This window comes from Scatophagus argus, chromosome 16 (assembly GCF_020382885.2).
Source record: "Scatophagus argus isolate fScaArg1 chromosome 16, fScaArg1.pri, whole genome shotgun sequence".
In the NCBI taxonomy this organism is placed as follows: domain Eukaryota; kingdom Metazoa; phylum Chordata; class Actinopteri; family Scatophagidae; genus Scatophagus; species Scatophagus argus.
In genome coordinates, this window is record NC_058508.1 from 18,100,008 (window position 1) to 18,123,133 (window position 23,126).

The following is a 23,126-nucleotide window of genomic DNA, read 5'->3' on the forward strand; positions in this document are numbered from 1 at the left end:
ATTTTCAGGCCTTGGTTTTCTTTTGAATTGCCGAATTTAATGTGCAACACAATCTTTTAACATCAAACATTTCAAAGACTCAGTGTTGAATTCAGTCTTTTGTCATTGTGATAAATTAATTTCATTCCAACAATGCAATGTGTCTGTAACAGAGTGGTACCACACACTATTCACACCCAGCTGTGATCATCTTACACTTTTTCACCAGTGTTTTGGTCTTCATTTTTCATGATTGTATTCTGCTGCTGATCTCAGAAATGCTGCACCCCCTCCACTACCTTGAGAAGGATCCGCTTTTTTGCCAATATTTTCTGTTTCTTTGACACTGGTATTATTTCATGGTCAGTTTTTTTTGTGGTCTGTAGTGTAGCTTATCACACATGAGTGCAAGCACCTCACGGTGTGTGTGTTGCACCAACACTCACATGATAGGCATACTTTGGGGTGGCCATGGTGACCTGCAGCTGACACCAATGATTGATCCTGGAGCTGGGATAAATGCCTGTGCACCGCTGAGCACACCGGCCCACTGAAACGCAGCCAGGCGGAAAATTAGAAATCTCTTCATCCCTGGTCCATTTGAAATCCGATATTTCCAATCTTCCCCCTCGCACAGGCACCTTTCCTCAGCCAATAAATCAGTAATTAAATGATGTTTGTGTGTGTGTGTATGTATGTACATGACGGTAGGTGCATGTCCTTGGGGGGATCAACTCAGGCCACTGGAGTGATAGGAGTATTAAGTTTCCAACCAAACTGCCCATCCTCCCCCAACAAACACACATGTACGCCACATCCTATTGGCTGCTTAAAAACATAAACACACATTCACTTGCACACACCGTATTGTCTGATATTGAAGCACATTCCAACTCACAGGCATACGTTTACACACATTTGAGTTGTACAATGTGTGTTTGAAGTCAGGTGGAGGTGTAATGGTGCCTCTGGTATCAGATAAATCAAAGTCAGGCCTCCCTTGAGCGCAGCACCTGACCTTTTCAGAAGCCATTGGTGCAGTTGCACTCTTCCAGTCAAGCTGGGACAGAAATGTCCCCCGTGTTAATGCTTCCCTGTTGTTTTCTTAACTTACAAGACATCCGTCTCTTTGTGTTGTCCAGGTACGTCGGCCCAGGGCAGCCCCCTTCTGGCTTCCCTCCCTGTCGCAGGACGACCTCTGCAACCTCAGCTTGACCTCAAACACCTCCTGCCCTTCAGACTGAATGGATCCTCTCCCCTCAGCCTGTTCCCTAACTTTAACACGGTGAGTGGAACGACTCTTTAGCACCTGATATCACAGAAAATAACAATTAGATAAATTAAAGTGGGACCAATTACTGTATGACTTTTAGCAACCACAACAGCAACAACAAAGCTCTCTAGCAGAACTTAAAACAACCCATAAATAAAACAGAACCTAATCAGATCCATCAGAAATGTAATGTGAAAGGTGATTGATTTCATCACAGAAAAATATTGTGATATGCTTCTTTGAGCCAGAGAACAGAATTTCTTTCAGTGTTTTCTCTCATCTCACCTCATCTTGCAAACTTTATGAAAATACAAAGTGTTTGGCAAAATATGAAGCAAAGAGAATGAAAGCAACAAATCAAAGCACCTGGCAAACTGTCACTCAATCAGTGGCAATGATTAAAAGCATAACATCGCATTAACATCATTCTGCACCCTGGAGTACACACAACCTTCATTTCGTGGGTCAGGGTTAGCGGTCCATGTACTTAATAAAATTTGTTGCCAGTGTCCTTAATGCTGTCCTGCCAGACCTTAACCCCCAGTACTCATCCTATAAACTCCACGGCTGTCTCTGTGCAGAGGCCTCAGCTTAGGTTTGGGGTGCTAATCTTTATTCAAGCGGAATGGCTAACTTGTCACTTCACCATCAGCATCTCCGCAGATGAGACCCTCATTAATCAGTTTCAAACGTCGGCCACAAACTGTTCGGTTTTCAAGCCCCTCGGCTCTGATGCTTACCTCGCCTCTGTGCCTGGAATTAAAAGCTTGTTTCTTTGATCCTTTACTTAGCAGCGTTACACCCATTGTCGTTTCTTCTGTGTATGTGTATGTGTGTCAGCACTTCTTGTGGTCTTTGATCCTTCCGAGTTTTATACTTTCTGTCTGTGTGTATGAGGGTGTGTGTGTGTTCACTTTCCTCATCGCACACTGTGAAACCATCTCCAGTTCTTTGGTCTGTAAATGAAACATAAGCCAGAGCTTTTGCTCTAGCATGCACTTTACACCTCCTCAAACCAAGCGAAAAAAAGGTAGGATGAGGGAGGGGGAGGGGGAGGGGGAGGGTTAGGGGTCTGAGCCACACCGACATCTGGCTACCTGGTTCTTACAGTGGAGGACATGTATGAGGGGGTGGATGAGAAATAAATGTTTGCTGTATGATGTGTGTGTATATGTAGGGGGTCTCCAGCCTGCTATTTTGAACAGTGTAGTTTATTCATACGCTCTGCTGCCCACTGCCTATACCACCCTATGGACGACTGAGCATGCTGGAAAACTCTCGCTCCTCTAACAACCTCATGTATTTACATTAGTGGTGGAGGCGACAGGGCAGGTCTTTGGTCAGTGTTATGTCTGTGTTATGTTTTAATGGGGAAAATTTTTTCCATTCTCAGTGCCTCGCAGCTCTTTCTGATAAAAAATAATGTGTAATAACCCACAACAAATATATCTCAGAATTTGAAGCACCGTGGCTCAGCTTCCTTATTAGAAAAAATAAAAGTAAAAACAACAGTAATATTTCTACAATTATTGTAGAAGAAAAATGGCAGCAGATTATTAATGAATGCAGCAAACTAGTGCACAGGAAGTCATATTTACCGAGTTGCAATGATATTCAGTCAGCCATTGTTAAATAGACTACAAGTCATGGTAGGATGTAGAATCTACCACAACCAGAATGCAGAAATTATGATAACTGCGGAAATAACATCAAATCAGTGTCGCTTCAGTCCCGGGAGGAGATGATTAGCCTCCATAACACACAGTGTGACAGCACAGCTGTGGCATTAATCACAAAGTCCATTCAGCTGGGAGCCCCAGGTTCTCTTCGCCCTGATAAGGCACACGTTGTCCCGGGCGTGTGTGCAGGGGGGAAGATGAATGCACCTGTCTCCAAAACTAAATATCCTCCGGTTCCCCTGGTGTCCCTTCTCGCATCCTCCCCCGCACCTTACCCTCTCCTCATCTCTCTGTGTGTCTCTTTCTCTCTACCCACCCTGAAACCCCATCACGGACCCAGCCGGCCGACACAGGATAAGTTCTGTCTGCACCAGGACGGTGGGGGAGGACAGAGGGCTTGGACAAAAGACGCATTTATAGCAGTCGGTTCAGGATGGCTGCGGACAGACAATGGACACATTCTTCAGTTCCTAAAACAAATAGTTGTGTGCAGCCTGCCCGACTGAGGTGGACCTAGGGCAGCAAGAGTGGGAGAGTTAGGTTTCTGTGGTCAGGCTTCGGCTGGTGAAGGGAAAAGTCAGTTGCTCCCAGAAGTAGCTTTGAGACATGTAGTAGAGGCCAAAATAAAGCAACAAAAGCAAAGGTTGCCCATAGGGAGAGATATACCTCCAGCGTGGAGGTCTCAGTGTCAGGTGTGTTTATATTCCCTCACACCTGGCCTTGAAGAGTCTGTAGTAAACAAACTCTACTCTTGCAGAGGAGGCAGCTGCCTTGAGTGTGGCCCAGCTCTGTGTTGTACAGATGGGTCTGATGTTGTTCAGGCTTGCGTATCAGAAAGAACGAAAGACAGTGTGGCATCCATCCGCCATTCTGACTCCCATGGAAGTAGAGGAATGGACTGGACCAGGCCCTGCGCCAGGCTGGGGTGAGATCCAAGGTAATTGTTATACGTGATACCATGCTGAAGGGTGCTGCACTGAAATCAGCTGTCACCATGGCATGAAGACCTTCTAATGAAGCCTGGGCTTTCACTCTGCTCTTTATAGTATGCTGTTCTGGGACTCTCTGCGGTCTTTTCACAGACAGTTAAAACTGAATTAGTCTGCCCAAAAGCCCCTCCAGAAACTCCCGCGGGCTGCAATGATTCATCTTGTATTAGAGAGTCGCATTTCTGAGATTACAATGAGCTCTCTGCATAAATATATCAGCTGTAGCTTGGCTTGTAACAACAGCGCAAAATGGTCGTGTTAAGGACCTACAGAATCTGTGTGGGGAGAAACATGAAAGCTAAAGGAAAGGGGTTAGCAGGAGTCTGCCCATATGACAGGGCTGTGTGATATGATGATTTATACTGTATATTTGTATAGTGTGATGATAGAACAGCATCTACTGTGTCATATTAGGCTTTATCATTAATTTTGTTGTGTTTCCTATCACTCTTAACGGTAATATTCTTGGTAGCTTGGACAATGCTTTGTGTTCTTCTGCACTGCATGGACGCATGCAGGAAGTTTGCATGAAGACAACACAAATAAATAAACACTGAAGATCATGAACGCGACACAGAACAAAGTCTTTCAGAACAGGATAAGGACTCCGAACAGCCAAGACAAAAAAGAGGAGCTCGTACCCAAAAGAGGGATGACTTGGATGGGTATGAGTGTGATCAAAGCATAAGAGGAAATAAGCTTTTCCACATGGTCGTTTCATAGAAACTATCTATTCACAGAATTTCCAGAAAATGTGCGATATTGCGATATGTATCATCATCTAGATATGAAATATCAGCATATGAGGTTTTGGTCACATCACAGAGCCCTAACCTGTGGTGGAGGTTTTGATTTGTTGATGCACCACACGTTTGTGTTGCATATGATCAGGCTGATTTCATTCCCTGCAGTAACTGTGTCAACACGCTTTAATCCACCTTGTGATGCAGAGTGACGGTGAGGTACACACATGCATCCATCCATGCGACTTACAGCATCATTTCACCATGTTGCATTACTGGATAGAAGACTGCATCTGTGTTTAGATTCACCCATTCATACGGAGTGGTGACTGCGGTGAACACTAAGTCTGCAGTGTAACGGCCTTTCCAGGAGTATGTCACTGGAAACAGAGAAAACTACTTACAGCCTTTATTCAACATCCTTTGTGTTTTCTTCACTCTCAGCAATTCCTACCAGAAAGCTGAATGTGGAAACACAAGCAGCCTAAGATTACCAGTCGCAGTTCTTGCAGTGCTCGCTCACACATGCTGCTGGGGCGAGAGGGTTGGACAGTCCAGTAATACATCCCCTGGTCTCTTATGGCAGGGACTGTCCTGGTGATTACTTTAAACATGAATCCAGAGGACTACAGAGCATGCAGAATAATCCAATGTCTGAGCAAACAGCCAGAGAAAGACACACACACATCTGAAATCAAAATATTTTTCATTCCAGCTTTATTGTATAACACAAACGTACTCAGGTGCACAACAGAGTGATATTAAAACCAGCAGCAAACAGTTCAGTCCCTCAGACTTTTGTCAGTGCTTACAGATTCACAGTTTCAGGTCTCTTAAGTATACCAGACACAAGAGCAACCCATGAGTCTGCAGTTCAGCTAACGAGAAAGAAGGACTGTTACAGCATCACAGCATTGAGTGTACTGAACAATACTGAATAGGCTTCTGTCATATGAGTAAAACTAAATAATTCTGCTAGACATGAAAATTAAAGCAATGATGACTCATTGTCTCAGAATTAGAAAAACGAAGGAGGAAAACAGGGGGAAAAAATTGAATAAACAAGTAAGGTGTATAAATAATCACGTTTGATAATTACCTAGAAAAATATTACTACACAAGTGAGAATAGGTAAAGCATGAAAATTCTTCGAGGTCATCAATCTCAGAATACTAACAGGAACAATAAATATGTTATCCCACCTGAACAGAGTGAGGAAGATACCAGTCAAACATGTTTTTGTGTACGCACATCCACTATCCACGTCGCTCTATAACCTGACAAATAGGTGGAAATGCCTGTGTGTGTGTGTGTGTGTGTGTGTGTGTTCGATAGCTGTCTAGCTTAGAATTGAGACTGTGAGTGAATGTTTTCAAAGCAGAATGAAAGTTCTTACTACATGGACGGCAAAACAGATGATTTTCCAACTGACCCATGAACAGGTTTGCATATTAAAGAGGGTGCAAGTTGCCTCCAAAGGATTAATATGTCTTGGTTAGAAAAAGCTTTTGACAAGAAGAAATGTCACCCAAAAGTCTGAAGTCTGAAGAAAGGCCAGCTTTTCGTCGAGTTTCACTGTGTGAACTGGCAGTGGCAAAAAAACCCTTAGCTCAATAAGAAGCTGCCATGCAGCACAGTTTGCTGACATGTATAAAGTTGGCCTTTCCACCGAGTTGGTATTTTGTCACCTTATTTTGTTATCTTCTCTGACTACTCACACCTGGTACATCATAAGAAGAGTGTGACTCTTTGTGCACTTCCCCTTTTTCTCTTTTAAGAAAAGCAGCAAAACAGCCACTGGTCGAGTTACTCCATGCACGTAGGCAAGACAGAAAAGTCACACACAAAGTATCACACATCGACCTTGGGAGAAACTGAAGTATTCCCCTCACATCGCAGGGCCACGCAACCTCATGCTAATTCCCTGAGTTAAGTTTCCACTGGTTCCAGATTTTGGCTGTAAACCTGCTCAGCTATTTCTCAGCTAGACAGTCCCTGCTTGTCCTTGGCTACTTATTCTTAGTTTTGTTTTCTTTTTCGAATAACAAAGCACTTAGGATTCTCTTCATGCCTCCTGGTTGCGTACATGGACTTCCAGATTTCCACCTCCAAAATGATACATATAATTCAGTCAACAGCTCTTTATAAACAGATTTTTTAAGCTTCACAAAGGCAACATTTATCAGAGGACTTATGGCATTCGACTGCATTAACTTATGACATTTGTCAAAAATAAATCAAATTATTTCCTCATTACATTCTGTAGCTGTTTAAACGTCTTAATATGATGCCATGCGGTCCACTGAGCTATAAGAGGATTCTTTATTAGTATGGCCACGCTGAAGGTTGAGTCTTGGCGACCTCACCTTACCTCTGAGTTGCTCTGCTGCACATAAATTTCTCATTTGAGAAAATAAAATCTTGCAACGTTAATGTTGTTTGTCCTGGTCTTCTCTCTCTCTGTCTCTCAGATGGACCCTGTCCAGAAGGCGGTGATCAACCACACATTTGGTGTCCCTCAGCCCCTCAAGAAGAAACAAATTATCTCCTGCAACATTTGCCACCTGCGCTTTAATTCAACGGTAAGGAATGTTTTAGTGGCTTTATGCCTCTGTGTTTTGGGGAAAGATAGAGAGGTTGTGGGGCTGTGTGTGTGTGTGAGAGAGAGAGAGGGAGGGAGAGACGGCTCGCCAGACTGTGTAATTTACAACATGAAAGCAATCTATACAAAAAAGTGAGTCTAGCCTCAGAGAACAGCATCTCCTTGTTTTGTGCTTCTGCTATCTTCTTGAATGTTGTTTTTGAAAATATGTACGTCCCTCAATTACCTCAGCTCTTATCATCCTCACTGACTCACCGCGTTTGTGTGTGTAACAACAAATGTGTGTTTTTGTGAGGATACGCAAAGTCAAAAAAAAAAAAGTAAGTGAATGTATTTCTGAAAGTTTGTACGTCTTAAATCAAAACTTAGTCATTAAGTTTTTTTCCCATTATGTGTGTATAAAAGTTTGTTTGGTTTTCCTTTCAGTACAATCTGTATGCGTGTGTCTGTCTGCTGTTTTAGTATGAGGGATTAGACAGCAGGGAGAGCTGCTGTTTATCAGCAAAGAGCAGAAACAATCAGCAGCCCCAGCAGGAAGCAGCGTTCTCGGCTCCTCGTTCCATTTCTCTCATCCCCACCACCTCTAGCACACACACACACACACACGCACACACACACACACACACACACACATGCTTGCACAAATACACCCATGTATACTGTACACATGCACACGAGTGTGCACAGATACACACACAGGCGCACAAGCCCACATCCCATGACATTTGATGCATATTCATATAAACAAATAGTCAAAAAAGCCTTAAGATACCTCATGTCTGGGCACAGTAAAACACGCACACACATGCGCGCACACACACAGACACACGAACACACAGGCACACACGTCTTTTTTGGCCCCGTCTTCAAAGAGGGGTTGAGGCACAGGAGACTGGGAGCTGAGGGAGGAGAGCAGACTCAGACTCTGTGCTCTTCACACAGTAGAGCAAATCCCATTCCCTGAATCTGCACAGCGACTTAAAGAGGAGTGTCACGTCTGACTGTAGTTTTATCAGCCTCTCTGAGAGCATGAACACTTTCCTAACACTCTCATGCACCCTCCCCACAGTTTGCTCAGATATTATACCAAGCTGTCCTTGTGTATAATGCTCAGAGGTAAGGGGAAGTAAACTTTCTCTGCCGCTCAGTATAGCATAAACTGATCTGAAAGATCAACTTAAGGCCACATGAAAATCTTGTTTTTGCTGACCTCTGGTGGCCCAACGTCAGACCTCGCAGCAGTGATACAGAGGTGTCCTCAGGGTTGTGTGAATGCCCCCTGACACCACTGATGGGTGTGGTTACAGGTAAACAAGAGACATTTTGGAAAATACACATATTTGCTGAGAGTTATGTGAAAAGATCAGTGAGAATCATCTAGCTTGGCTCTGGTCCAAAGGTACCAAAATATTCCCAACTACAGCCTCAAACTTAAACTGTGAGTTTGCAAAGAAATCAACAGAGCATGCAGCATGTTACCCCGCCTGGTCAAGACATGTTGCAGCACACAACCCCCTCAAAACCACCACATGTCATTTTTAGTCTTTGGTTTTTGTAGAAATCAAATAATGGGATATGCATTAATTAGTTAACTTTAGATTTACTGTTAGGCGATTCTGTTTTAGACACACTAAAGTTGCAACTTTTCCCCTTGTTTATTTTTATTTTTATTATTGTCTATTTTGAAGCTAAACTAACCGACTGTTCGTAGCAGCTTTAAATTTCCTGTACAGACATGAGAGTCACATTGAATTTTTTATCTAACTGCACAAAAACAAACAAGCATACTTACCAAAATGGAGAACTAATCCTTTAAAGTCACATGAGAAGAACCTCTGAGTGGCTTAAGTATCTTCTGGTTGTCCAACTGCTGTTCCTGTTCAGCCAAGACACCCTTGGGCCTCTCTGCTGTGAAAATTATCTTTTCAATCCAAAACCAGAATAACAGCAAATGATTTGAAGCAGCATTAATAGCATTTTGCTTGCTTGTGTGACTCATCACATATTTCTGTTGAATTTCTTATTTTGTTGTTGATTTTAGTTACCGGTCAAAGCAGTGGGACGGAGTCTGTCAGAGGAGTTTTGATAAAGGCTAGAGGTTCTTTAAAGGTGGTTTCAATTCCTACCGGTTTCCCTCAAGGTTAATAGGGGTCATGAATTACCTCATGTCCCTTTGATATTTATGGAGTTTTGCATAGAAGACAATTATCCTCTAAATTAGTGTGTAATGTTGTGTACACTTTTGGGACTGGGTCTGAAATCAACAATTTTGCGTTGCTCTGGAATTTTTGGTGTTTATGATCCAGCTGCAGCAGTGTTAAAATGTTGAAAAACTGCTCAAGGACTACATTCTGTGTACGTACGTGTGTGTGTGTGCATATGTGTGTGAGGAGAGTTTTCACTAGGTCTGCTGCTCTCATACCTGTATGAATATTTCATTTTATGTCTTTCCTCTCGTTCATCGTTTTGAAAATTTTATATTGTCATAACATCACAGAACAGAACAGAGACGACTCCAAGTGGCAACTTTGGCAAAAGCAATATTTTGACTCTCCAGCTCTATGCTCTTCTAAAATCAAAATATGCAGCTCAGTGATTGTTAAATTAAGCAGACCAACTGGCAGACCCACTTTATTTTTATGTCTTTTTGTTTGTTTGTTTAGTTTGCTACAAGCAAGTCGTTATTGGAGGAGAGGATTCAGCACCATTTCACACCCACTAAACATATGTCTATGCACCAGATATAGTCCAACTATTAACCGTGGGATTGCTTAATCACAGGACATCAAGGATCCCTTGGAAGAGGACTGTATCCTGTGGGCCGTGGTGGTGATGTGAAAACCAAAGCCCATTTCACACTTGTCCCTCTGCCTCCACAGAGACTCAATTGGAGATGGCACTCGATGAATTCGTCACATCACTCGCTGATCTCTGAAGCTTTTTCACGGCAGATCAGTCACAGATCAGTCGCTGAAGTAGTCGAGTTGTTTTTTCTACAGACGCTATGACAGCCACATCATTTATAGACCTCTGCTATATCACAACATTAATGTGAAGTGTACACATTTAACTCTTTAGACTCCTGAGAGTGGTAGTGGTGTATGTATGTGTGCCTGTGATCTTCTATCCGTGCACTAATGCAGCAAGTTACAACTGTTAAAGTGCATCAATACAGTGACATCATTAATACACACATGTATCACTTACACACACACACACACACATGCACACTTGTGTGTGCGTGTGTGTGTGTTCAATTTCAAATACAACATCCCAAAATGTAAGTGGGAGTGGAAATGTGCAGAGAATTGGAGCAAAAAGGCATGCAGCTGGCTGGCACTTCAGTAAGCGAATGGAGATGCTGGGAATATTAATTGGAGGTGATCATTACTGGGAGGTTGTGTCTGGAACATTAGAGCGCCTCTCTGGATCACTGGCTGCTTTAGACAGTAAATTCGGATGACTCATTCAAGGAACTGTATCCATGCTAAGTGTCACCCCAGAAACACAATCCACAGATGTTGGAACTCAGCATGTGAGTGTGGGACTGGAAAAGCTCATAAATCATGCACTGCTCTTCTTCTGGGAAATTGAATCCATTGGGACTGTAATGGAACAAGAATCAAAGTAAAGTGATGAGCAGTTTTTTGAAAAGTCTGGCTGGTTTGAAAGGGGAAGATTTGAGGTGAGCTCACCTTCGTAAAAGCAATGCCTTGTCTTCCAATTAGGTTATAGCCAGGAAAGGTTTTGATCAGCTCATTAAAAACTTCAGAACTGGTGTGCCAGTTTATGATCAATAGAGGTAATCTATTCAGGAGAAGAACATGTGCAAAATGTAGGAACAGACACCCTATTTATTGTCTTCAGCACAGAGCAGTCATCAAGGAGAAGCTTCTTCACATGACGCAGGTTGCCTTTCATTAAATGACTGCTTAATGACAGGCCCTAATCTGAATCCTGAATTATTCAGTATGGTGTTGAAGTTGAGACTGCTTAATGTAGAATTTATCCTTTTTCTTTCTATTCAAGCTAAAGATACAGATGTATTAAGATTTCTTGGGACTGACTATTTTCCATCCTGATGAAGAAGTCAATATATCCCTCATACGCATGACCAAAATTACTTTTGGAGCATCCCCCACTCCAGATTTGTGGTACATTTAGTGTACAGGCCGCTAACACCTTATCCATGCAAGCCAAAATAGTCTAGCAAGGTGCAGGACTGAATCTGTTAGTGTAGTCTGAAGAACTAAAAATCCTGTTGAACTTGAACTGACGTGGAGAATGGAACACGATGACTTTGTGATTCGACAAATTGGATAACACTTTTTGGGGAGCAAAAAGAACACCAAAATGTGTGCTACAAGCTGCTGTGTGCATATTAGATCCCATTGGTTTTCTTTTCTCCATTTACCATCCTTTAAGTAAAACTGAGGACTGACTCTGTGATTACTTTGTACTGGATAAAGAGTTCAAAAGAGCCAAAGAATGGAAACCCTTTGAGGAAAACAGTTAGCCAGAGAGATACGAAACCTAATTGAACCTGCACAGTGAAACCGCCGTAATGAAAGTGAAAATTCCACAAATGCTCTAACAAGGGGAATAAGTGTTAACAGGTTAAGACAGTAGTCGCTGTGGTGGATTGGTCCAATGTGGCTCAAACAAAGAGAAATTTATTAGTGTGAAAATAATCTTGACCCACATGAGGATGATGAAGTTGTAAGAAAAAAAAAAGTCTCAAAAGTTCAACCAAAGTGTAATTACTGCATCTACAATTGGGATTTGCTACCATGACATCAACTGACTGTCACATGTAACTGCTTGGGTCAAAAGTTTCACTAACAATAGTAAAACCAAAACGCACGGGAGCATTGGAAATCACTGAGTCCGAGCTTTATTGGATTCAGGCAAAACAGAACCAAAGTTTCTTTGAAAAAATCCCGCAGGTGCAGGAAGGGAAAGAAATAAATTTTCAGTCTGAAATTCAGCCTCTCAGCCCTTTTTTAGATGACAAAAGAATACTAAGAGTGGGAGACAGATTACAGATGGCCAGCTGGAAATTTAAACAAAAGCATCCCTGCATCTGTCCTTCTAATGCAAAATTTTCTGAGTTGACAGTGAAAAAATGTCACCAACAAGTGATGCATTCTGTTCTCCAAGACACCCTTAATCAAGTGCAAGACAGATTCTGAATAATAAAAGGAAGACATCTGACAAAGAGCTTTGTACGCACTCATCTGGTCTGTCGTAGATACAAAGTTAAACCTGCTCAGCAGATTTCAGCAACCTTGCCTGAACAGAGGATTGAGCACATAGAAGTAGATTTTGCTGGCCTTATGCATTGTAAACCGCAAGGCAAAGACCGTTTTCACCTGTCCATCGAAAATTATTCACTGATATGAACACTGAAAAATTCCTCGAAATGGAAACGATTCTGACTGCAGTGGAAGCGGTTGTTAATGCTCACCCCATCACTTTCTTTCCACACACACTATCGCCACTGCATTTTTTAATCGGACAATCTTACAACAGCCCTCAACTCATAGTACAATGTCAACAGTAGCTAATACAAGAAATATAGACAACAAATTATGGAAGCATTTTGGACTGGATGGGAAAACAAATATCTCTTGGAAATGCAATCTGCACACTGTTCCTATCCTGGTAAAAAAAAAAAGGTCCATGAGTCTAAAGCCTGGAGATGCAGTGTTGGCCAATCACCTTTGGAAAATGGAAAGAATTACAAAAGTTTGCGTGGGTGAAGATGGAAATTTACACTCTTGTCTTGTCGTGCTTGTCGAGTCGAACCTCTAAAGTGACGTCACGTCTCTGTTTTTGTCTCAGATGTGATTTTGTTAAATGAATGAACGACTGCTAAAGAGCACTGCTGTTTCTGTCTTCACTGAAACAAATGGTGTTTTGTAAAACACCACAAGCAGTAAACTTATTTGTTGCTCTTAGGACTTAATGTACTGTTGATGCTCAGGTAATCAGAGAAATCCACATCTTAATTAAAAAGTCTTTTAGTGTCTTCAAGGCTCTGCATGTATTTATTCTTCAGTTAGGAGTCTTTAGAGCAGAGTCCTGTCTCTTCTTTTCTCAATGTGTTTGGTGCCTGAGGATTTGCATGACTTATTTCTTGAGCAAGTAAAGCTGGATGGAAGCACGGCAGTCTTGGAAGACCATCTTACCTTGCACCACTTGTCAAAACATACACCCTCTGGGGTGGTGGGGGGAACTATTTTTTGCTCAATCCTTCATCCTTAATCCATCCATTTCTTAAATACTGAGAGTATGAATGCCTATATTACTTACTCTTCTCTATAATTAGTGTTTTTGTGGGGGCATTTATGTTTTCCATATTTTGGATTTAATTTGAAACAAACTTCGTCATTTAACCCTTATTTGATTTGGCTCTATGTACTGAATCAGTGGTTGTGCATGGTTTTTTTTCTCCATAACATTTCAAGTTTTCCTTGTATAACTGTCTCCAATCCAGGCCTTGAGATGAGGAGTCGATCCCTGCAGCTTGTCTTAACTTTTAATGATGTCTGTATTGATTTCCCCGATATTCTTATATATCCACGCCTGCTCTGACACCACGGAGCTTTGTTCTCGGACTGAACAGGGCCGTGAGAATGATGAGAATGTGGTTGGTAGGTAAGGTAAAACGTGGACTAAATTTGTGCAAACGTGTTTATTGCTGCAATTCAGCCAGCGTCTGATTTGTATTTGTGGGTTTGTGTGCCTGTGGATGCTCAGATGTGTGTGACATTAGTATGTATTGCCATGTGTCTAGAACTTGCCGAGGCTGACTCTCACAGTGCACATTAATAAGGTAGTTGTGGAGATGGGATCCTCTCTCTTGTTGCATATTACACATGCAATTATACCTCTGGCCTCCCGATGTGCCATCACCGTTATCAGGTGGAAACAGACTCTCCTCGCAGCCATCCCTGCGAGAGAGCAAATATTCCGGCATAAATTTTAAGTTATTGCACGTGGGCTCTTCAGCAGATAATGCATCAAGTCAAACGATCCTTTCCGCTTTTCCTTTCCAACCTAGTTTTCTCTCGTTTTCCTGCAGAATCAAGCAGAAGCCCACTACAAGGGCCACAAGCATGCCCGCAAGCTCAAAGCCATGGAGGCCCAGAAGAACAGGCAGCGACGAGCTGGGGAGGCCTCGTCCACAGGGAGGGAGAGAGACCGAGACAGAGACCGGGAACGAGATCGGGACCGGAGCAAGACATCCACATCCGAGGCGGCTCTTCCCGCACTCATGGAAACAAGCTTAGTGGAGGGAACAAGTATGTTAACAGACGGAGAGAAAACATCTCTTTGTCATGCTTTGCTTCCTCCACCAATCCTCATCTCACATCATTCTTCCATCCTCCTCCTCTTCCATATCTCACTCTCCTTTATCTCTTTCCCTCTGCTCCGTTGTGTTACACTTTCAGATTACATCTTCCGTACACCTTATCCTTCACCCTGTTGCCCTCCTATCCCCTCTGTGTTCTGTGCATTGAAATCTCAGCAGTTTCAGCCTACTTCATTCCCCCAAAACTTCTCTGACATGGCCCTCAGTAGGGCTCTGAAGCAACAGGATAGTGGGATGTTTGGGTGCAAGAGATGTTGTGTCAATAAAAGAGCTCGCTGAGATTGATCATAATCTGACCAAGGTTTGTTTTAAGCCCCCTTTGCCTCTTAATTTCAAGTGCTTGACTCCCCTTCGCTCCCTCCTGCTCTCTCCTATCTGTCTCTGTTAGACAGAGAGGGCAACCATAGATCCAGATTGGTGTATTTGTGCAACGTGAAAAGAAGGACAGATAGTGCTGGCTGAGTTGAGAGGAAGCAAAATAGTGGTGAGAGTTTTCATTTGACAGCCTGCCAAATAGAAAAGAGAGTTGAAAGAAATCAAAGGCACTCATCTGCTTTTACAAAAAAAGTTCAAATGTCTCCACACTGGTGTTGTATGTACAGACGTTTTCACTTTTGATAAAGAAAAATGAGTGCATGGAATTTCTTTCAGATGAATATGAATGTTGACTTTTCCACACAGCATGGCTGCAACTTTGGCTCGGAGAGTGTGAATTGCTCCATTGGCACTTTGACTGCAGAGTGAGCCCATTACTTTCTCATGTTGCTCTCGTCTGGATCCACGCTTTTCATTTATCCATCCAAGGTGATGGCAGTGAAGGAGGGGAGCAGTTTTCCCTCTCTCTTTTCTAGTTTCCTACTTCATCCTTCCCCTGCCATGTCTAATATCACTATCTGAGCAGAATTTCAAAATGCACTCGGATGCTAGATGGAATATTAGAGGGGAGATATGAAGGTGCTGAGAGAAGAGGGAGACAGTTTGTACTTTACCCCCCAAAGACATGCTCATGTGCATGTGGATACACACAGACGTGGACACTTTTTTTGCCTCGAGCACTCAGAGTCTCCTTCAGAAAGGAGAAAGTGGACAAAAGACTGGGAGGCTGATAACGCTCTCATCAAATCTCATTTTAATATTCCGCCGTTGCAAAGGAGAGCTCTGAAAGAGGGAAGCAGCGGTGGAGACGAAACGAGATGATGAGTGGAAAATGAAAGATAAGATGAAATGAATGAAGGAGACAGAGAAGGGAGGAAGGAAGAGAGAGCAAGGAATGAAAAGAGGGGGTCATTGGAGAGAGAGAAAGTAGATAAGTCATAGCTAGTTTTTTATGCAGTGAATAATTTTACAGTTCCAAGGCAATTTTGTGAGGAGGAACAGTCTTTAATAAGCCCAATTGTGTGATTGGCCTAATGTGAAATTGAAATGCAGCAGTGCGAGCCAGCGATGGCGTGCAGCACAATGCCAACCTGTAATGGAATAGCACTCCAAATTAACACCCTATGAAATGACTTTGTCTGCCATGAAACCGAGGTCTGGTGGAGAGCTGTCCTGAAGGTAATGCCTGCATTTTCTGCCATCAGGAACCAATAACACACCTGTCGGCTGTTCCTCTAAGCAGTCAGTCTGGCTCTGAATACACAGAATGCAGACTCACAAGGTTGGCCTCTTTACCTGCATTAGAATAAATCTCATTTAGACGCAGGAGACCGCTGTCATCAACATACCTCCTTCAGACTGTGAGGTGCTGGAAGGAGTTCAAAGGGCACTTTTTCCTAAAGTACACAAGAACAAATGATGACTCATAAATTGCTTTCCAAGGCATATTTGGGCAATTGGACCTTGTCATAACATGGTTAAGACAGACAGCAGAACACCTCAATAATCATAGCTATAATAATAACTTTAATAGCAATATGACAGGGCCAGACTCAAACGCAGGACCGTAATCTGCTCGAGTATCATCGTAAGCTCACACCAATGGGGATGCTTGACAGAAAAATATTAGGATCAGTCATTTCAGCAAATGCCCAAATAAACATCATGTCCATTTTCAAACAGCAAGGCCCTCTGACAACCTTAAAAATTATGATTGTTGTCCAACAGGAGTAATTAGTAGTATAAGTCGTATCACATTCACAAGGAGATGAAGTCAGCGTGGATTGATTGGCTTATAAAATGTTGTTTTGTTTCCTGTTGCCAGTGTCGGTTTCTTTAAACCATAACCACGAATATGGTTTTTACTATAACCATGATGACAAAGGTCCCCTAACCTTAATGAAACACTACCGGGTAATTATAACCAAATATGATGTTTCCCAAACCTTCACAAAGTCTTTTTTGGACCTGAACCTAACCAAACCTTAAACTGAAAATAGACAAGTTCTTGTTTTGTCTGCCACTGGGCACAAAATCTCCCATGAAAATGAAGGCTGACTGACTGGTGCCCTGGGGGGAGTTTCCACTTTTACCATAGTGGTGTGACAGAAGTACCAACACAACCTTTCCACCAGTGGTGGTGGATGAATATGTTATATGTTGTCAGTTTCACTGCTTCAAACTGCTTTTTCTTCTTACAACAATCCTAAATTCTATAAAGTTACAGTAAAACTTTCCAACATCTCGTACTTTTTACAGATATATCCTGTCATTTTGGGTACAACAACAATTTGTATTCGCGGGAGAGAGACAGGGAAGAGCAGAGACAACGTTTTCAATCTTACAAAGGAACTAATCGATGCTTATAAACCGCGTCCCAGACCAGCAAAGGAGGGCATGAGCTTGTGAGATAGCAATAGGCCGGTGTCCAGAGACAGAGGGTCTGCATCAGTCGTGACAAGCATCAATCACGCTCGGCTTTGATTGACTCCACTGTTGAAGTCGTCTTCGCAGGGACTCTGTCTGTCACCACAGTAATGATGATTTAAAGTGAGGATTTTTCTCCGGGGAAGTTGTTTATGTTCTGAGGCTGCCTTGGATCAGAGCTCGCCTGCAAAACCGAATGCTTGGTGTCTGCATGTGTAAGCAAAATGAATCCAATATTCATATTCATTTGCTGTTCAGCTGTGGTTAAAATTCTCAACGGATCAAGCTGCTGAATTGAGATCTCTTCAAATGTGTTTACACTCTAAAAGCCTTTCGGATTTAACTGGACTGTTAAAACATGCATTAATTTTTTTTTCACATTAAAGAAAACTGATGATTCTCAGCATAACACTGAAATAAATATCGTCAGCAGGCCCCGCTGGCACTGCCGTTAGGCTCACAGTCTGCCAGTGTTGGTTTCTTTCATCATGTAGATGGTCCAAGAGCAAGTGGGACAACTGACAGGAAGACAGACAGGGAAGACTTGGTACTTTGAATCTTTAAAAATGATTTTGGTGGGTAATGAACAATTGTTTCCATTATTGATGTGTTTTTTTCAATTAATCAGTTAATTTTTTCGTTGGTAAAATGCCTGAACTGATTACAATTTCTCAGAAGAAGTTAGTCGTGATAAACATAAAAACACTAATGGAAAGCAAAAAAGTATGAGATAGTAAAAAATTAGCATTTTTTTCATTGTCATCTTTTCTTTTTCTTTTAATGGGAAATGGGATTCCATAGAAACCAGTGGAGTAGATCAGTTTGGCACTCAGTCTTGGCAAATGGCTGAAATGGTTTCAAACACGTTCTTAAGATTAATAGACTAATCATTTAAGTAGAAGACTGTGGATTTTTTAAGAATGAAGATAACATAAAGTCAGTAGAGATAGCTGAAATGAGTCCTGAATGAGGTCCTTTATGATCTTTGGATTTTAGAGGACTTTGATTCCCACCAGCCTCCATGTCTTCCTCTGTAAGGTTCCTGCTAAATCCACTGATCATTATCACTCCCCTCTAGAGACTTCTCAGGTGGCCCGGTCTTTCACATAAGCCTAGCATCATACCTGCCCCCTTCCCCCCTCCTACAGAGGAGCTCAAATCCCTCAGGGGTCACTCTCATTACAGCGAGGGGACTGTCTAATCTTGCTCCTATATACGTTCTTTTCCTTCAGTGGGAATGGGAGAGAAAGACCCTTATCTCCAATGATGAATTCACTCTGAGACGTAAAAGGGAAAATCAATGGAGCGCAGTTGCATTGAGGAAGGTTGTGTGTGTTTGTGTGTAAATGAAATGGAGATATTCAGCAAGCGTAGCTCACTGTGCTGCGGGGTGAGGTACGTGGCTCCCTCGGGAGGACAGTAGGGTGAAGGGGAGATATGTAATGGAACTCCAGTGACTTATCGGCTGGGTCTGGCAGTCGATTGGCTTGTTTATATTGACTGAGACTTTGGGTCCGCTTGATATTTGAATAGTGAGGGAGAGTGAGGGAGAGGGAAGGAAGACAGGAGGGAGGGAGGAGGCTGATGGCATTTACTTGGCTAAACCAAAGCTAATCTAGTCTGTTCCACATGGTTTAATACAAAGACAGATACTATATCAGAAAATGGCACAAAGCTAGCATTTCAAAAGCACTCTTAATGTTCGCTACAATGTTTTATTAAAAGGGAAATGATTATTTGGAGATTGATTCAGCCGACTTAACATTTGCACCCAAAAAGTAAGTCAGCCCCAAGAGTGTTTTGCATGCAAGGGAATTTTTCTGCTTTTTATTCAGGCTCATTGTTCTTTCTTCCAGACATCAAACTTTGTATTAACTGCAATGGGAAAAGGCTCTAACCATTGCTGGGCATTGTTATTTGAAAATTGTAATCATTTAGTCATTTCATGTTGAAAAAGTACATCAGTTGCTCAGCTCTGCCAAAGGAGCCTTGAAACATCTCTAAGGCCTCCACTCCACACATGTCGCATAATCCATCCTTTTACATGTGTTGAAATACAAACTGAGGCATTTTGGTTTACAAGCATCCGATCTACAGCTTGAAAGTATTTACCATCAACAGACAGTTTAATATTGGACCTGACTGTAGCACTCCAAAAGTCACTTCTTCATAGTGAAGGTGAAGTTATCACAAACACCCTCCAACCCTGAACAAAGCCAGCTGATTCTTGCATGTAGGCGTTAGCAAGCCAGCTATAAATACATAACATGTAAGAAAGTTTTCAGGATGAACGTACTAACAGCACAACAGCAACTAATCGGACTTCAAAAACCTCTGAAATCCACTGCACACTCAGATATTTCCTTCAGAGCTCAAAGAGCGCTTACATTCATCAGATCTTAAACATGAGTCCATTGCATGTGTAAATAAGCAACTCTTTCCCAACAATATTGCCCTTTATTTCCGCCTCTTTATACAGGCCTTCAGTCTGATGTGGAACCAGTCAACCTGGAGGTGAAGCTCGAGGAGAATCCCAGGAGCTCAGTTATGCTGACGCCAGTATCCGAAGTTTCCACTGTGGAGTTGGTTACCCTTTCCCCTCCTCAGATTTCACCTTCTTCACATCTCTCAGAGACTGGCTCAGACACCAGTGCCCCCGAAGTCCCAGAGGCCGCCGAGGCCACGGGCTCGACCACTGAGTCAGGCAGCCATGCAGACATGTCTAGCACAAATGGGGAGCCACGTACAGATGAGGACAAGGACCCCAAGAAGAGCAAGGCTCACCTTCATTGTCCTGTCTGTAAAGTCACAGTCAACTCTGTCTCCCAACTGGAAGCACATAACAGCGGTACAAGGCCTTTTATTTTGAAGACTCATTTTTGTTTGTGCCCAAACATTTTGGGAATCTGAGCATCAAACAAAAATCTGAAATATTATTTGATTTGAACCACAACAAACCTACCATTTCACTCCTCTCTCCACCAGGTACGAAGCACAAAATGATGCTGGAAGGCCACAGCGTCCTGCCTCGACGCAGGGGGAAAGTAGTGGCAGCTCGTGGGGGCTGCAAGAGCAAGCGGCTGGGCAGCAAAGGCAGCGTTGGGGTGCCCAGCAAGAACTTTCAGTGTGAAGTGTGTGAGATCTTTGTGAACTCTGAGACGCAGCTTAGCCAGGTAAGGGTGGGGTAAAAAACACATGAATATTAAGGATATATATATAGTTGACCATTCATTGTCCTAGTAACATTGTGGATTTTGTCATCAGCCACTGTAAAAGAAAGAAATTGATATTTTACAATTTTTTAGACACGCTGTAAACGAATTAATGTGGAGGAAATCTTCTCATGATACACAATGTGTAACAAATTGAACTTTTACCACCTAAAAACTGTTAGTTTGTAACATATCAAAGTAGGAGGACAAAATAGCAGGAACTATCACTCTGGGACTTCTCTGTCCTTCCTGTGCTGGGTAGAATCAAAGATGATGCGGGGGACTTGACGAAGTCCTGCAGATTCGTCAAGGCACACGCTAAGTGACAGTGTTGCTAACCTGATAGTATTTTGTTCAAAATCATAGTGCTGTCGACTGTGCAGGGAAAAAGCACTCTAGCCCAGTCGCATCAGACAGTGGGAGGAAATGTTGCATATAATTAGCTCACCTCCACAGACAGATGATGTGGCCACAAAATGAATCAGAAAGCAGAAACTGCCTGCACATAGTTAGCAATTACCTTCTACATCAAGGAGCTGATAATGCACAGTGAACTTAGACCAGACTGACCTCTAATGTTAGATTTATAAAAGCTATTGCAAATGATGTGTGTTAAAATGATAAATATGAATGATGGGATTTTTAAATACCTTACTTAATCCAAGAGAACGTTTTAACATAACCTTGATGGAGGATGGCTCAAATCAATGCAGCAGTTTCATTTACAGCCACATGAATGAAGCTATTGAAAGCGAACCGTGACTGAAGCTGAGCACACTCAAGCAGCAGCAGCTATTTTTCCATGTTAGACAGCTATCGTTTGACACTATACTACACTATAACTGCACAGCTTTTCAGTGAGCAGGCATTTATTTCGCACTCATTATGGGGAGCTACTAATGCCTCCTGTATTTAATTTTCTGGTGACATTGCCATCAAACCAAGTTGGGAAAAGTAATTTCTCCCCATTTGAAGTTCAACATCTAAACACTACATCTGAGTGAAGGGGCCTGTCCTGGAAATGAGGCCTATGTTGCAGTGCAGTGTGGAAAAGATACGGGATATGCTGGCTTGTATGAGCACCCAGGTTGCTTTAGGCTTAAATGCATTCCACCACTCTTATATAAACATCCCCCATCCCAGGAGACCGTAAGCCTGTTAGCACTGCAGCCAGAGAGGGACATGGTGAGGCTGCCATAGGAAGATGTGTGATGTAATTTCTGTGCACTTCAGTCATACTCAACTTGTATCCATTATTAATTCAGCTGATAGCATTTGAAGTTGTTCTACTGTGGTACGACAGATGCTTGTTAGCTTGCTGATGGTATTTCTGTTGGTCTCGGCAGCACATGAACAGCAGAAGGCACAAGGATAGGCTTGCCGGAAAACCACCCAAACCCAAATTTACCCCCCACAGCAAGAACCAGCCAAGCTCCAGCTTAGCGGTAAGTCTCAGCATAAAGACATAGACAAACAAAACACAGACACGCAAATATGGGCGCATGCACACACACTCAAGGAAGATAAACAAAACATAATTGCCTTTCTTTTGCAGCAGATATGCTTGAACATGCTGCACACACGTGCCAAATTTGGAATAATTTCAGCCTAGCTTGTAAACGAATGCATGTTTAAACACCGGTTTTAAATGATCTCCATTACAGTTAACTGATTTGACCCTGGCCCCAATAGACACACAGTTAAAAAACACACAGATCTCATTACGCTGCACTCTATGTCTCAGTGAGGCAGCATGCTGTGCCTGTGCTGTCATAGAGGTTAAGCACACTGTTGTACTCAGAGAGTCCCCTACCCCTGAGACAGGTCTAAAAAAGTCCTGCTCTCCCCCACTGACCAGCTCTGACAACCGCAGCCTGAATCAGCACTCCAGATTAATCACTTCTCTGCTCCTGTCATATACACACCTCCCCATCTCTCCTTCTCCCCACACTCCTCCTCCTCCTCCTCCTCCTCCTCCTCCTCCATCCTACAGAACGTGAGATGGAGTGGCTATGCAGGCGTGGCTGTGTCTGCCATGAAGAAAGCATTCAGCCAGTGCAATCTCACCTCCCTCTCCTCTCAGGTCAGTGGCAGGAGAGGCCGAGACTGGGGTTGGATTGGAGGGCGAGAGCTTCAGATGGCTGAACATTAGGCCTGGACACGGGCAGGGGACTGAGCAGAGATAATCAAGACATTATTGATTTTTTTTTTTTGCTACTTATTTTATTCACTGGCGGTGATGTCAATAGAGTTGTGAGGTGGGAACGTTGTGGGTGGGAAGTTATTTTGGGTGGCAGAAAGAAAATCTCATTAATTTTTCCCCAGCCAAAGGTGCAAACTTGTAGACCTAAAGCACGACTGCCAAGATATTTTGTGTGAGAATCGTCCAATCACGGAGCTTAAAATTCTCCCACATTTGTAACAGGAAGAGGGAACTAAAAGTTATGTTGTTGGAAAAATGTCTAATTC

General features: G+C 42.7%; 1 protein-coding gene across 5 annotated transcripts in view; it reads left to right on the forward strand.

Moving 5' to 3' along the window:
• znf385c (zinc finger protein 385C) overlaps positions 1-23,126 on the forward strand; it is a 131,316-nt gene that overhangs the window by 103,406 nt on the left and 4,784 nt on the right. For 4 of the 5 annotated variants that reach the window (XM_046414394.1, XM_046414393.1, XM_046414395.1 and 1 more), the window contains 7 exons: positions 1,122-1,264; positions 7,135-7,245; positions 14,353-14,572; positions 19,925-20,293; positions 20,431-20,618; positions 22,004-22,102; positions 22,651-22,740. In XM_046414394.1, coding sequence (XP_046270350.1) covers positions 1,122-1,264; positions 7,135-7,245; positions 14,353-14,572; positions 19,925-20,293; positions 20,431-20,618; positions 22,004-22,102; positions 22,651-22,740 — 1,220 coding nt within the window. The remainder of the gene's footprint in view (positions 1-1,121; positions 1,265-7,134; positions 7,246-14,352; positions 14,573-19,924; positions 20,294-20,430; positions 20,619-22,003; positions 22,103-22,650; positions 22,741-23,126) is intronic. The other variant, XM_046414396.1, reaches the window with a different exon arrangement.